Source organism: Falco punctatus, assembly GCF_963210335.1.
Source record: "Falco punctatus genome assembly, chromosome: 4".
Classification (NCBI taxonomy): Eukaryota; Metazoa; Chordata; class Aves; order Falconiformes; family Falconidae; genus Falco; species Falco punctatus.
The window spans coordinates 75,965,893-75,980,925 of record NC_137583.1 but is presented as its reverse complement, the minus strand read 5'-3'; the positions used below and the strand labels follow the sequence as shown (position 1 = coordinate 75,980,925).

At 42.9% G+C, this 15,033-nt stretch overlaps 1 protein-coding gene across 11 annotated transcripts in view; it reads right to left on the bottom strand.

The window, feature by feature from the left end:
* The window catches only part of AKAP9 (A-kinase anchoring protein 9), a 129,287-nt gene extending 115,242 nt beyond the window's left edge, over positions 1-14,045 (bottom strand). For 10 of the 11 annotated variants that reach the window (XM_080383589.1, XM_080383595.1, XM_080383593.1 and 7 more), the window contains exon 1: positions 5,890-14,045. In XM_080383589.1, the coding sequence (XP_080239715.1) occupies positions 5,890-5,937 (48 nt within the window). In that variant the 5' untranslated portion in view covers positions 5,938-14,045. The remainder of the gene's footprint in view (positions 1-5,889) is intronic. The other variant, XM_080383596.1, reaches the window with a different exon arrangement.
* Between the last annotated feature and the right edge of the window lie 988 nt (positions 14,046-15,033).

The following is a 15,033-nucleotide window of genomic DNA, read 5'->3' as shown; positions in this document are numbered from 1 at the left end:
TTTCCAGCCATCTGTTGGTTGCTTCCACCATTGTAAGCACATGTTGCTTGCCTTGGCAGGTTTGTGGGAGCGTGATATAGTCAACCTGCCAGGCGTCCCCATATTTGTATTTCAGCCATCACGATCCATACAAAAGAGGGATTAGCAGCTTGGCTTGCTTAATTGCAGCACATTTCACATTCATACATAACCTGTGTGATGGTGTCCATGGTCAAGTCCACCCCTCGATCATGAGCTCATCTACGTGTTGCGTCTCTTCCCTGATGGCCCGAGGTGTCATAAGCCGACCAAGCTATGAATAATTCACCCTTATGTTGCCAGTCCAGATCTACCTGAGCCACTTCAATCTTAGCAGCCTGATCTACCTGTTCACTGCTTTGATGTTCTTCAGTGGCCTCACTCTTGGATATGTGAACATCTATATGATGTACCTTCATAACCAGGTTCTGCACCTGGGCAGTGATACCATGCCACAGCGCGGCAGCCCACATGGGTTTACCTCTGTGCTGCCAGTTACTCTGCTTCCATTGCTTCTAGCTTGTACAAGCTATGGTACCAGCCCCACAGGGCATTTGCCACCATGCATGAGGTAAAGCATTGGCCATTTTTCTCACTCAGCAATGTCTAAAGCCAGGTGGATAGCTTTCACCTCTGCAAACTGACTCCATTCACCTTCTCCTTCAGCAGTTTCTGCAACTTGTCACAGGGGACTCCATACAGCCATCTTCCACCTCTGATGCTTTCCTACAATATGGTAGGACCCATCAGTAAACAAGGCATATTGCTTTTCATTTTCTGGCAATTTATTATACAGTGGAGCCTCTTCAGCACATCACCTCCTCTTCTGATGACATTGTGAGATCTTTGCCTTCTGGCCAGTCCATGATCACTTCCAAGATTCATGGACGACTGGGATTTCCTATTCGAGCTCATGTGATCAGTGCTACCCACTTACTCCATGCAGCATCAGTTGCATGATGTGTAGAGGAGACCCTACCTTTGAACATCCAGCCCAGCACTGGCAACCGGGCTGCCAGGAGGAGCTGTGTCTCAATGCCAACCACTTCTAAATAGCTTGAACCCCTTCATAAGCCACCAGTATCTCTTTTTCAGTTGCAATATAGTGAGCCTCAGATCCTCTGTATCCCTGAGTCCAAAAGCCCAAGGGTCAACCCTGAGTCTCCCCTGGTGCTTTCTGCCAGAGGCTCCAGGTAGGCCCATTCTCCCCAGCTGCCGTGTAGAGCACATTTTTTACACCTTGCCCTGTCTGGACTGGTCCAAGGGCTACTGCATGAACTACCTCCTGTTTAATTTATTCAAAGGCTCAGGGCCCCATTATATTCATACAAAATCCAAAACACTGCACTGTACCAGCTACCAAAAAGAAAATTAATTCTATCCCAGCCGAAACCAGGACACATGCACGACAAGACAAAGTGCATTTATTTCTTTTTACTATTCAATCTGTGAAGATAACTTGTTAAATTAGTTATACAACCCATAATACTTGTCCACTGAGTGCCATTAGCGCTTCCTAAACGAACTTCACTGTTCTGTCTGCTCAGCGATTTTCTGGTATAGATCAAAATTAGTAACACTACTTATTCTGTGCTCAAGTGTTTAACTAAACTAGTTCCCCTAATTTTTTAAGGTTCTTCAACAATTATAAAGATTTCTCCAAACACCACAACAAGAATATATTACAAACATACACTGAACCTCTGAAAATCAGGACATTAAATTCTGCACTTACAACGTTAGATCTGAAATCCTAAACCAACCTGAGAGAATTTACAAAGTAAATTAGTGTCTTTTCCTCATTCACCCCTCCCATACCAAAAAAAGCACACAGCTAAGGAGCGTGCCCTTTCCTCAACACAAATTTAAACAGGAGCAACACACAAATTTAAATACTTTGCAAATAAATTTTCAGTACTGTGAAACTGACCGTTCCATAAAACTTGCTATTGATAGTTTCATCTCTCTTAATTTTACCAGTTATAATAGCTGTGTGGTTTTTGTGTGTGTGTGTATAAATTAAATCACTTTTTTTTTTAATTTCAAAAGCTTTACCAAAATACTGTTAGCCATTTTCTCATAAGGGAATCCAAGTCCCTGATGTTTTTATTCTGGAGCTAGCGAACTCTTCTGTATAGTTTTGAAAGTTGATTAAAATAGTGGAACATCCTGATAAGAAAAGCCAGCTACTAAGCTGCTAAAATGAAATAAAATATTTTAAAATATTAAATTATATGTAAATATTTTTAAATAGTCAATAATAAATATTAGACAGTATTTAAGATCTTTTTAAAAACTAACTAAAAGGCCCAACCACCATAAATAGTAGCCACTGTAATGTTAGATGAGATTTCCAAGCAAACTGATGCACACAGGCATGCACACATAGTATGCGTGCACATAAATATCAAACTAAGATCTCCATCAAGGTCTTTTGTAAGACCAGCTATATCTACACTATCTCAGGTCATCAACAATATTCTAGAATCTCTTTAACAAGGCACAAAACATACCTGATTGATTTCTAAGTTCATGGTGTTTTGGGGCACTGATCAACTTAACAACATGCATCTATATTTCTGTTGCTGGCACACATCATCTTCTTTCCACCTTCCATCACAGTCAACCCTGTTACCCCTAACTAGCCTTTCTGACACTCTCCTTGCACCACTATAATCAGTGCAGGATCTAAGATGAAGAAATTGTCTGGGGAGAAGAGACTTCTATAAAGGCACAGAGAGACCATTTAAATGGGTAAAGGAGACAGATATTTGCAGAGGCTGGGTTAACATCCAACACATTTACCTTGCAGCCAAGGAAAATGAATGACTACAGGTCTGGAAAAAGGAGCCTGTAATTTACTGGGTTTAACTTTGTGCCTCCCTTGCCTTTGTGGGTTTGTAACAGACAGAACAGCAACATACGGTGCAACCGCCTCATAATAAAGATTTGGTGTAGTCTCCAAAAGTCAGCAGGTACGCATTAATGTTGATGAGCCTTTATCAAGAGCTTTTAATTCCATTTTTCAAATGATGTACTGGCAAAGGCTGTGTTTTCGTGCCGAGACCCAATCTGCCAGGCTTGATCATACTTAGCACCTTTCAATCAAGGTAAAATTCACAATGCAGCTTCTCATTTCTAGTAAAAATAAAGGAGGACTCAAACTTCCATTGCAGAAAATCCATTTGTAATACACTTCCCTGTAAAAGATCTAAGTGGGGAGACTGTGTCTTAAGAAGACAACATGAAAAAGTTCCACTGCAGATAAATTCACACAAAAACAAACTCCACAGCTTGCCTACTCAACATTATGATTGGGGAACAACCAAACAATTGCTTTACAGAATATTCATATTGCTTAATACACACATACTGACATTTGGTAGTAGTTAGCTACCTCCTTTTCGAGGAAAAAAAAACCAAAACGAACCAAACCCAAACAAGAGTCTATGTCCTAATTTCAAATAATAACTCCACTGTTAGCAATGTACCAGCCACCTCCGTGGCACCTACTAGACTCTTTTACTGGCCTCCAAACCACCTACATTCATCCCACACTTTATGCAACATCTTATTTACATATTTATAATTTTAGGTGGATGTATTAAGGTATCTGCAGCATAGCAACACCTGCACTTTTAGCACAGTAACAGCACGATCTTTAATACATTTTCCCAGCTATTTTACTTAAACAACACTCAATGGTTAGGTTCAAAAGTTTTTGAATGCTTGTTGCTGTGGTTTGCAGAAAATACTCGTTGGAGCCAAGCCGTTTTAGGAGACATACTGATTATGCTAGTGTGAATGTGTTTGTATCCTTGAAAAAGAGAAAAGCAGCTTCAGGAGCAACTCCTGCTTCCATTCTCTAATAATTTCTTCTTTTCTGCATTTATCAGTGGCATTTGTCACTGGAAGACTATGCCCTAGTCTCCACAGTACAACACGTTTAATTACATCATTCACACATGAAAAAAGGGAGTAAATGGTACACAGAACACCAATGAAAAATCTGAAAAACTAACACTGCTTTTACAGTACCTTCCCATGTAAATCACATATAGCTTTAAAGAGTTATAATGACTTAAACCACAAGGGATGTTTAAAAGCACAGAATATGAAAGTCTTCAAGTGAACACAGGATCATTAGGTTTTAGTCAGAAAAGTCTGGAAGAAGGGTGAAAATTATGACAGCGCTCTTAAAATGCAACAAGTTAGTAAGGTGTGTACACATTTTTTCTCAAAGAAGGAAGCCATTGAATTCCTGCTAGAGTCCTGGCTTTTGGTTCACCTCTCAGTAATTGTCATTAATTTTCTGTGTCGATCCCAGGCCAACATGGACAGAAAAATATAAATTCTCTTGATAAATCCTTCATTGTGGTTTATAATACTGGCAAATTAACTTCAACCATTTTCTTTGCAAAGTACTTTCTGATTTTCTGCAAAAGAATTAGCCAACCTGGGCGTGACAGAACACAGTGCCACCAGTACCTGATCTGTCCCAGTGCCCTTTAATAGTACTGCATAACATTGTGTAAACATTATTCTTGCTCTCAGCACTTAAAAACAGGTCTCCCTATATAAACATATAGCTCCATCTAGGAGTTTCCCAGTGTAGGTTTTGAACAGTCTTTCAAAGGGAACAAAAACTCACCTAAGTTACAAAGTTTTTGCCTAATACAGCAAAATACCTATTCAAACTTAACAGCCAAACTTACCTTGTCTTTTTCATGGACCACAGAAACAAGACAATGATGATGTTCCAGTTTTATCTTTAGGACGTCTAGTTACCTGTACTGTGAGCTCCTGCCAAGTTACATGTGTACGAATGACTGGCTGACAAACTACTAAACTCATTTAGCAATGATTGCTGCAAGGAACCAGACGGTAACTAATATCAAAACACTAATTTTATCTTCTTTTCCTACGAGTGCCATTAATTACCTTACCTCACTGACCACGCCAAGGCTTTCTTTGAAGTAAGAAAGAGGTCCTCCTAGAGCGCCGTAACTCCGCTCTCGTCGCCCAGAGGGCGGAGTGCTTTACAGCCGGCGTGCGCTGAGCCGTGCTCGAGGAGTGAAATGATAAGCTCCCCGATTAAGGCTCCGGTAAGCCCGCAGGGCCCCGTCTGAGCCGCCCGCCAGACCAGGAGGCGGGGGCGGGGGGGACACCCAGGGCTGCCAGCGCCCGCGGCCGGGTCCCACGGCCGCCTCACGTACTGCCCGGCGTCTCCCAGAGAACCGGGAAAGGCACCTGGCCGCGCCACCGGCGGCACCTGTAATCCCCTGCCTCCTAAGGCTCTCTCGCGGTATTAGGGACATGGCTTAGCGGTGGACTCGGCACTCCTGGGTTAACGGCTGGGCTTGATCTTAAAGGCCCCTTCCAACCTAAGTGATTCTGTAGTACCTCACCGAGGAGCAGCTGTCGGTTTCATGCACTGCCTTACAGGGAGCTTCCCAGGCTTAACAGCAACAATTCGTGCCCCGGTTGCGAAGGGGTACGGCAATTAGCTCTCCTCCTCCTCCTCGGCTCTTCCTCCACCCGGCGCCGCCAGCGGCCGGGCCCCACAGCTGCGGCCGCCCGGCCCTGCGAGGAGCACCTGTGGCGTGCGGGGCCCGCTGTCACCGGCCACTCGCACCCACGCGCCGGCCGAGGAGGGCCCCGCGCGGCCCCGAGGCCGGGCGCGGAGCCCGGGGCGGGCAGGGCGGACAGCACAAAGCGCCTCCTCCGCCCGCGGCTTTGTTCGCGGCGGCGCCCCGCGCTGAGCCTCTGCCGCAGCCACGCTCCGCCGCCGCCCGGCCCAGCCCCGCTAACTGTCCTCCCCTGGCGTCACCGCGCTCCCCACCGGCTCCCCGCCACGCCGCCGCCTCCCACCTTGGCTTTCCCCGCTTCCAGCTTCTTCAGCCGCTCCTCGTCCTCCATGGCGACTGCCCGACGGAGCAGACCGTTACCGGCGGCGCGAGGCGGGGCCCACCCTGCCTCCGCCCCTCAGCCGGGGCGCGCGCACACGTTCGCTGTCCCGTCCCGTCCCGTCCCGTCCCGCGTCACAGCGACAGAGGCTGCCGCGGCGGGGCTACCGGCGCCGCCATCTTCATCTCCACGTACACATTGCGGCCGGGGAAAGTGACGTGCGGGCCGCCCGCTCCTCCTCCTGCTGCTGCGAGCTCCTCCTCCCGCCGAGCGCCCCTGGCCGCCAGCGCCCCCCGCCCGGCGGCGAGCCGCGCCGGAGCCGCCCCCGGACGAGCGGGTTTGCCCCCTCCAGGCCGGGCGGCCGGCGCGCACCGGCGGCGGGAGCCGAGGGCGGGCAGCAAGCCGCGAGCACGGCCGCAGCCGCCGCGGAGCGGGGGGAAGGAGGTGCCGGCGGGCACACACCCCTCCGCACCCCGCCTCGCTCCTGCAGGCTGAGGGCGGGGGGCTTCTCTTCCCACAAAGAACGGCATCGCCGAGACGCCTGTAATTTGCTGCTGCTTTGATACAAAGGACTGAGCAGGCACTGCCCGAGGTGTGCAGGAGTGCTGCCTTCTTCTCGCAAATCCACCCTCTCTGGCTGCAGTGCTAATTTTGACAGTTTCAATACTCTTACAGTGTTTTCTTGCTCCTGCCTGCGGCTCGCTGATTTGCAAGCTCCCTATAGCGTGGATCTCAAGCCTGGAAATACACCACCCAGGCTTCCTGAGCGTGTGTCGCAGGCTGTGTAAAGATGACAACAAAGGATGTGTACCCCCACACACCCCACCCCGTTTAAATTACTTAATATGCACTCATCGTGCCAGAGGATTTGAAATGGGAGTGTTAAAATCACAATGGGAAATATGGCACGTGGCTATTAAATGCTAATGCAATTTCTATGCCTCAGCATTTGATACAAAGCAATATTCTGGGCTTATTTAATATCGTCTGCTAATTGTATGCCTTGCAAGTCTAGTAGCAATTTGTATTACCTGTTCATACTGTGCTTTTTCTTTCAACTACACTTAAAGTCAGTTCCGTTTGCGATGGTGCAACGGATGGCACAGGTTTACACATTCCTGGCATGCCTTTTATCCTTAGTGTGTAACAGCTGCCTGTGAATGGATTCCTTATTCTGCATCTGGAATCATTCTACTTTATTAAATGCAAAATCCTTCTGAATTAATTTAGATTTCAGCCTTGCTCATCTTTTGAACGCAATTCATCTAGTATGTGTTCCTTCCTTGCTTGATTTACCCAGCAAGGACCAGGTACACCCAAAACGGGAGAAAATGTCAAAGAGAAAACATCTGCACAGTATTACTGAGCAGGACCAAGATGAAAAATATTAGGACTCATAGCAGCAGAATTCCACACCCATGTTACTGCCAAAGTAAACTAAACCTACAATCTGAATTTTTTAAGGATTTTCCACCTCTCCTAAAACACATTGTATTTCATGGAAAAGTCTGAAATCATTTGTTGATCAGTACACATAATGTGCATTCCTGTATTTACAAAACAATGTCCTCAACCCTCAGTCAAAAAGGAAATTAATACCATTTATGTAAAAAAAATAATTCTATCCATGGTAGGGAATGACAAATGTCCACATTATACTTTGTTCCATATTTGAAGCAAGTGTATGTTTCAGTTAAAGTTCTCAGACTTTGCTATCTCACTAAAGAAAGTGCATGTTACAGAGAAAAGCAGCAAATGAAAATTAAATTAAGAATTAAAGAGGAAATATTTTTATAGAAATACAAACTTATTTGAGTTCATCCCCTAAAAATATGTTCTTGAGTCGGTAATAGAAAGTACTTTATTTTTTCCCAGTAATTACAAAGGCCCAGAGGTCCCTGAGGGAAAAATAAATCACCTTTTCTGTGCCAATGACATTTCTCGGCTGATGGAGCCCACTGTCACAGAACTAGCTGTTCAATGGCTGTAAAATTTCACCCACACATAACATTATGATAGTAATTTCTTAATCAGTACATATCCCATTTAGAAGATAATTACAAACTTCCCAAATCCCATAATTAAATGGGTTCTTGAGTCAATGCTAAGAATTGATGGGCCTAATTTCCCGCTCACAGATTTATATCCATGTAATTCTAATGGATTTTAGTTAAACACCTAATTCACGACAATGAAAGTCACAAAAATCAGACTGACAAACTGTAATAGAGTACTGTGGAAATTACTGCTGGATAAAATATCCCAGAGAATAATATTTCCATATTTTTTTAACATTAGAAGAGCAACAGGACTTTCTCTCCTAGGAAAAAAAAAAAAAACACGCAGTCCATACAGTATAATCTCCTACTTCAGCTATTTAAATTCCTATGTTATGATACATGCAGGGTGAGCTGACTGGAATTCATAACTTGGTTAGCCAATTAAACTTTCAGTTACAGAAGGGCATTAATCTTGCTTGCTTAATTCTCAGAATTGACCAATAATGTTCACTTGCCTAAGAATGTAAGATAGTGCTCAAGAGTCAGGCTGTAACTGCTTTAAAAATTGATTAACTTTCTAACGCTCCTTGAATTCACATAAGTTAAACACACATTAACTGTTTTCAACAGTAGCATATGTGAAGCAAAACTGATTAACAAGGTAAAAAATATAGATCAGACATTTCCAAAATAGGAGTGACTGGGGGTTTGGCCCATGCTTATTTTTATATGCAAATATATTGATTATTGGAAGTGCTCATACAAAACTGCACTGAACTAGCTTCGAATATCAGATGTAATTTTTAGTTGTGTTTGTAAAGAAGGACAAAGGCCTCTTTGCCTACAGCATTTTCTGTAACAATGAAACTCCACCTTCTTCTTACCCCTGCTGTTTCCTTTATTCACTGTTCACTGAAAATTTGCCTGGTGACTCTCATCATGGTGCTTTAGTGGACTGCAAAGCCAAAAGATGAAGCCTAAAGACCATGTGTGATAAAGTCACAAAGTTCTAGTTTGGAAATTCAAACTCTGTCATAGTTCACTGAAGCCAGAATAAGAGGGCTGTCAGATCATAACATGCTGCTAGTAAATCACATGTAAATAAGACGCAAAAAATACAAAATATCACAGGCCTAAACTGGTGATAGAACCTCTTCTGACAGCTAAGGAGCTCAGATACTGTGTGTTCTCAGTTGTCATAACTATCAGCAATACCACTTAATAATGAGACTATCCAACTCTAATTAATTTCCTTCGAAAAAAAAATACAAATTGGAATGAAAGACTCCTACATGAACCACATAAGATTCCCTGAACCAGCTTGCAAAACCAAAACATTACCTGATAACAGTCAGATCTTTTTCCTAGCACCAATTCAATGACCATGGCACTTTATGTTTCTTAAGAGAACCACAAAAATTTTTAACTTGAAATGTCTGTATTTGGTCAACATAATATGGTAATGGAGTAGTCCTCCTGCTAATGGATGTGCAACCTCTGATACGTGTGCCCAACAGTTCTGCTGTACAAAACCTACCTGGCAGGAAAACACCTTCAATTATAGTGAACATTAAATGGATCAAGTGTAAAAATAAGAGACACCTCCACCTGAAAGGTGACCATGCCAAAGGTTTTATTTGATGGGACATGCACCACTTTCACTGAACATAATTGGAGTTCTACAGCTGATTTTACTGACAGTAAGGCAGGGTGTCAGTGCTTACCTGTCATAGAGCTTGTAAACCAGAATTATTTGCTTTCACCTCAGTGTGAGGTTGCATGAAGAGTATGAGGTTGACTTAATGAGTACCTTACCTCTGCCTTTGCGACAGTCTGCTGTGCCACTCTGTGCCTTATCAGCTGCACGGAGCATTGCTTTGCACTGAAGTTTCCCACAGTGCTGCTTTGTTGGCATGGTTGCATCAGACAGGTCATTTAGGTAAACGTGTAAAGTTCATAATTTCAGAGACCCATTTGTAGGTACTGCTGAGGGAATATTACCAAATCATATTAATTTACTATTAGCAAATGCAAATCAACTCAAATTTCAGGTAGAACTTGGCCTATTATACATAGATTGTCTGACTACATGTTATAAAAACATTTTTTAAGTCCTCAGTCACTTTCATCTCAGGGATTTTTGAGGTATGTTATTTATGTTGGGACTACCCCCAAGTGTGTTTTAGAAACAGACAAATGTTCTCTCCTTCAAAGCAGGGCACAACAAATGCCATTACAGAATAAATAGTGAGGCTTGGTGGTTAACAAGTAAGTGAGCTACAGATGTAAGGAAAACATCTTATGATTTAAAGTTTGGTGTGGTTGTTTGGGTTTTTTTCCTTTTGAGAATCACTGGAGAAGCATGGTTGTATGAAAAATTATTAAATGGGGTGACTGATGAATATATATAGAATAAAGGTCCGATGTAACAGCTAAATTTTCTATTCCTCTCATATGTATTTTTAATGAAAAAAGTTACCAAACAGCATGAGCACTGAGGATAAAAATAAAATGTTCTGACATAAGGAGAAACAAATTACCAAACCCATGTGATTTTTAACTCATATCTGCAGCTGTGAAGTTAGACAAACTCATATTAACCATTGCAACCAGTGTCCCACCAAATGTATAGCTTTGTCACTACTCAGAATGCATTTTTTTCCTAAATTAAAATAAGTTTTATTAAGTTTTGTTGTAATAGGTGACAGAAGAAATCAGACATTAAAACCTTCCCCACACATATGTGACCCAGGCATTCACTTAATACATGAATAAATGTGGGCTTGCTAACATGCTTCAGTTACAGTCAAGTCCAGCACACAAAATTATTTTTCTTGTTTCTAAACCCAAACATTTTTCTTCTGCTGAAAAGACAATAAAATAGCCTATACAACAGCTGTAAAGCACAGGCCTCTTGTGATATTACAGTAACACATACCTACTGGAGCTGTGTGTCTCTATTTCTTGTAATTTAATTGATTAAGACAAATATGGTATTTGTTTGCTGCTTTGATGCAAATACTGGAAATAGTAAGAGGCAAGACTCTTTAGCTAATAAATTTTGACATGGACAATTTATTCTGCAGACATAATATATCCAGGAAGGTAATTTAAGTAAGCTTGCAACTAATACAACTAATTAAGTGACCCAGAAGCATCAAACTAGCATTTGATATCTGAGGTACACACTTTATTATAGAAATTATAGAAAGATTACTTTCTACCACAAATCAGTTATTTGTATCCGCTCTATGTAGAGCTATTATAGCACACATTTCTTTATAGCTGCTCACAGTTCTCCAAGTTTACATAAAGATTCTGCATATGATTTTCTTATGCCTATTGCATATGAAGGTATAAACACTAGTTATTTTCCTACTATTCTGTTATTTTATATGGTCAAGTGTTATTCATGAAACTCCATTTAGAACATGGGAGAATTTAAAAAAATTACCAGAATGTCCACATTTGAGCACAGTACTGATTTGCCAGTGTGAATATTTTCAAATTTATCCAGACTGTTCACCTCATAGGTCAGCATTCCCAGTGGGTTTTTTTTTAGAAATTCCAGAATTTCCAGTGCTATCTGAGAGGAAGTGCTCCAGGCAACAGAAATGGCAACAGAATTACAAAATCCAAACAAGGTATAGCTTCCTAAAACTCTTAACTATTTTGATACAATTGGGTGCTAAAATGGAGACTTGTTATTCGTATGTTAGCAAAGCTCAAAATACATTAAAAAGATAATTACTTTCGTAATGAGAATTACTCCTAAATTATTGTATCATGGTGGGAGATATGGCTTTTTTAGCATTATTTTTTTGGGGGAAAGGGATAGCACTCTGGGTAATCCCATACAAACTGCTAAGTACAAGGAATTTCCTAGGCTTAACTTCAATACTTCCAGGGAAATCTTATGCCACCTCAAATAACGAGTACCCCATACACAGCAGAGCTGTGAGAAGCGTGTGTAGGCCTTCCAAAACCAGCACGCCTCACTAACACCCTGGCAAAAGGATTTATTACTGAACTGCTATGAAAACATGCTGGGTGCTCTGCAAGTATGGCCAGAGCTAATCCACCAGGCCAATGCAGCAGGAGTGAAAGCAGCACGGCCACCTTCCCAGAGCCACGTCTTCTTCCTGCTTTACCCACAAAAAGGCTGTGCGTCACAGCCTGGTTGGGCAACACAGCTGTAACTGTGCAGGTTTTTCAGCAGATCTGATTGTTTACCTGTTGGGAATTTTATTTTTATTTTTTTTTTCTTGTTTGCACTTTTGTGAAGGCAGGACCGGCTGCTGCCTGGCCAAAGCACCAACACTGGTGCTGGCCGGCCTGTCTTCCTGGCTTGCACTCCCTCGGTGTGACCGCAGCTTTTGTTGTCACCAAACTTTAACATGCTCTTTAAACAAATTGGTTTCTACCTGCTGCTATCAACCTAGCAGCTGTAAAACTGACTGAAGTACAAGGGGTTTGTAGCCCACCACCTACTTCTGTACATCAAGATCTTCGTGTGAAAGGCTTCCCAGGAGGCCCGTACGGCTCTGTGGGGGACACCACTTTGCTGGCGACAGCTGGGACTAAAATTCCGGGATATTTTATCATATGCTGCCATCTCGTGGCAAACGGCTCATTACAAATAAAATGGTGAGTAAAACGTCTCTGCTAGGCGGCAGTACTGGCAACAAAGGCGGCCTCGCGTAATGGCGGTGTCTGCCTGTCCCCCGCCCTGCCCTGGGCGGCGGCCTGTGGGGAAGGGCGGGTTTCCCCGGCACCTTGGGCCTCCGGGGGGGGGTCGGGCAGCCGCATTTTATGTTAAATTTAGAGGCTGTAAAGAGCAAGGTGAAAGCTCAGCACTATGATTTCTGGTTAGTGCGTGTGGCCTGTAGTCAGTGAGGTGAAAATAGGTCCTTGGTGCGCTTTGGCACAAGCTCGTGTGAAAGCGTGGGCTCTTTCTGCAGGGCAGTTTAACCTAGCAGAGATGGCAAATGGGGCCCATCTTCTGTGCTGGCACTGGGAAAAAGGAGAAACCAGAGAATCCTGTGCTGCCTCTGTAACAAGGATGGCAGGGAGCCCCAGTGCCTTCCCACTGCCTGCCTGCAGCTGCAGCACCGCAGGGAGGTGTTACGGAGATTCCCTTCCCTAACGGTTGTTATCAATCAGACTTCATATGTGAAAGTGTATTAACTTTGTTAATATCTATATCTTAGTTTCACATTGTATACTGTAATGTAATGAGGTAGCGGCATTTTACTGCACGTTTTAGTATAATTCATGCTTAACTAAAACTAAAGTGAAGAACAACCCAGCCCTGGAAATAAGGACTATTGCTTCTTGGAAGCTTAGAGCTGTCCATGAAGGATAATGGTTACACCTGGACAACCAAGATAACGCCAGCATCCTAGCCCCTCTGGCACATCTTTGAAACCCTCTCAGCATCATCTGGTGTCATAGATAAGTAACTATAGCAAGACTGACTGCAGGAACATCTGGAATCAATATACAAGCATCAAGAATGCTGCAAAAATATAGTTGCTTTATGAAGTTCAGTGTGGGTGTTTGTGATTAGTCAGATTGTGGTATACCTAAACATTTGAAGGGTGTAAGAACTTTGTGTAAAAAATGTAGCTGTGACACCTCATGCACATGAATATTTATCCTTGTAATACTATTCTTTGTGTCCTAACTTCTCTCCCCTGTTGACATGGATCAGTTGTGAATTTCTGTGGCAGACATGAGGACAGGACAGCTGCTGTGCCCCTCTGTGTCCGAGTGGTGCTGGAAATGGCAGATCCAGGATTATCCAGGGCCAATCTGTATTGTTTTTCCCTGTGTTTGGGTTATAGCTCAGTGTTAACAAAGTGAAGCACTTATCAGACTATTGACACAGGTAAAGGCAAAGCCTGGGAAGCTTGCTTCTAGGGGAGGAGAAAAGCAGCTAGTTGTTTGGGAAACTGCTTCTTTCACTGGCCCCAGTGAAAGGACCTTGGGTGGTTTTCCACTCATTTTACTCTGCATTTGGAGGCACGAACTGCAACAATTCTGTAGAAGTGTGGCTGATGATTAGCTGGGTTGTCACGGGCAGTGGTTGTACCTCTGACACAAAATAGAAAAAAAATGTTCCTGATGTAGAGAGCTAAGTGATATTGCTTAACTAGTAAACTTGTGTGCAGGACTTTAGGGATGAAAGTAGAGAAAAAAGCAGTGCCAGAACTTGATTTATATTTGCTAAAGGAGTAGCCTTAATCATATTGGTCCAGGATATTGTATGACCTTCCGTTCGCTGTGTATTTCAGGAAATGGTAACGTCTAAGGTCTGAAGTCCTTCCCCATAGGCTCTTCAGTTGCTGTGGAGCTGGAAGTGATGTGTGGTATTTTATGTTCATGCAATGCCACAGGTTTAGCTCTTTGAACACTGACATCGTATTGCTGGGAAACTTCACTGAAACATGCTGAGGGCTTATGAACATGAGTAGACCTCACAGCACTCATTGTTGATTAAAAAATTGTGGTGACTTTCATCAGTGATCTATGTAACAAGCTCTGGGTGTTGTGAATTTTTTTATCTTCAGCAGTGGATAGACAAGGTTTGATGTATGTATGCATCTTCTACTTGAAGAAAATTAACAGGCTGTTTCCATGCACTTGAGGGTTATTACTGGGCTGTTAAGGCTTTTTAGTCTGAATTCACTTACCTGGCTTAACAGTGTGAAGACTCAATGTCATAAGCATCACTTACAGCTGTTTGAATTGAACCTGGCTTCACAATCATTTGGGAAGAAAAGACTTGTGAAGAAATGAAAGAAGTCTTTGTGTTATTTGTTAGAGATGGCTTCAGGTATTGCTTTGGTGGGAGCATAGCTTCTTCCCTCTCCCCATCTCATGCTACAAGAGTTACTTGCAAAACAGTGAACAGAGACCGGAGGGTGAATCAGTCTATGCTAAACGCCTACTGGATAGTCATCTGGATTGGACCCTAATTTTGATCTCCATTAGCTCACATATCGATATATATGTGATCCATATAGATCACATATCGATAGCTACATTTAGATTATTGTACTGGGGTGTGTTGATCTTCAGCTAAAGTGTTTCCTAAATTGTTGAT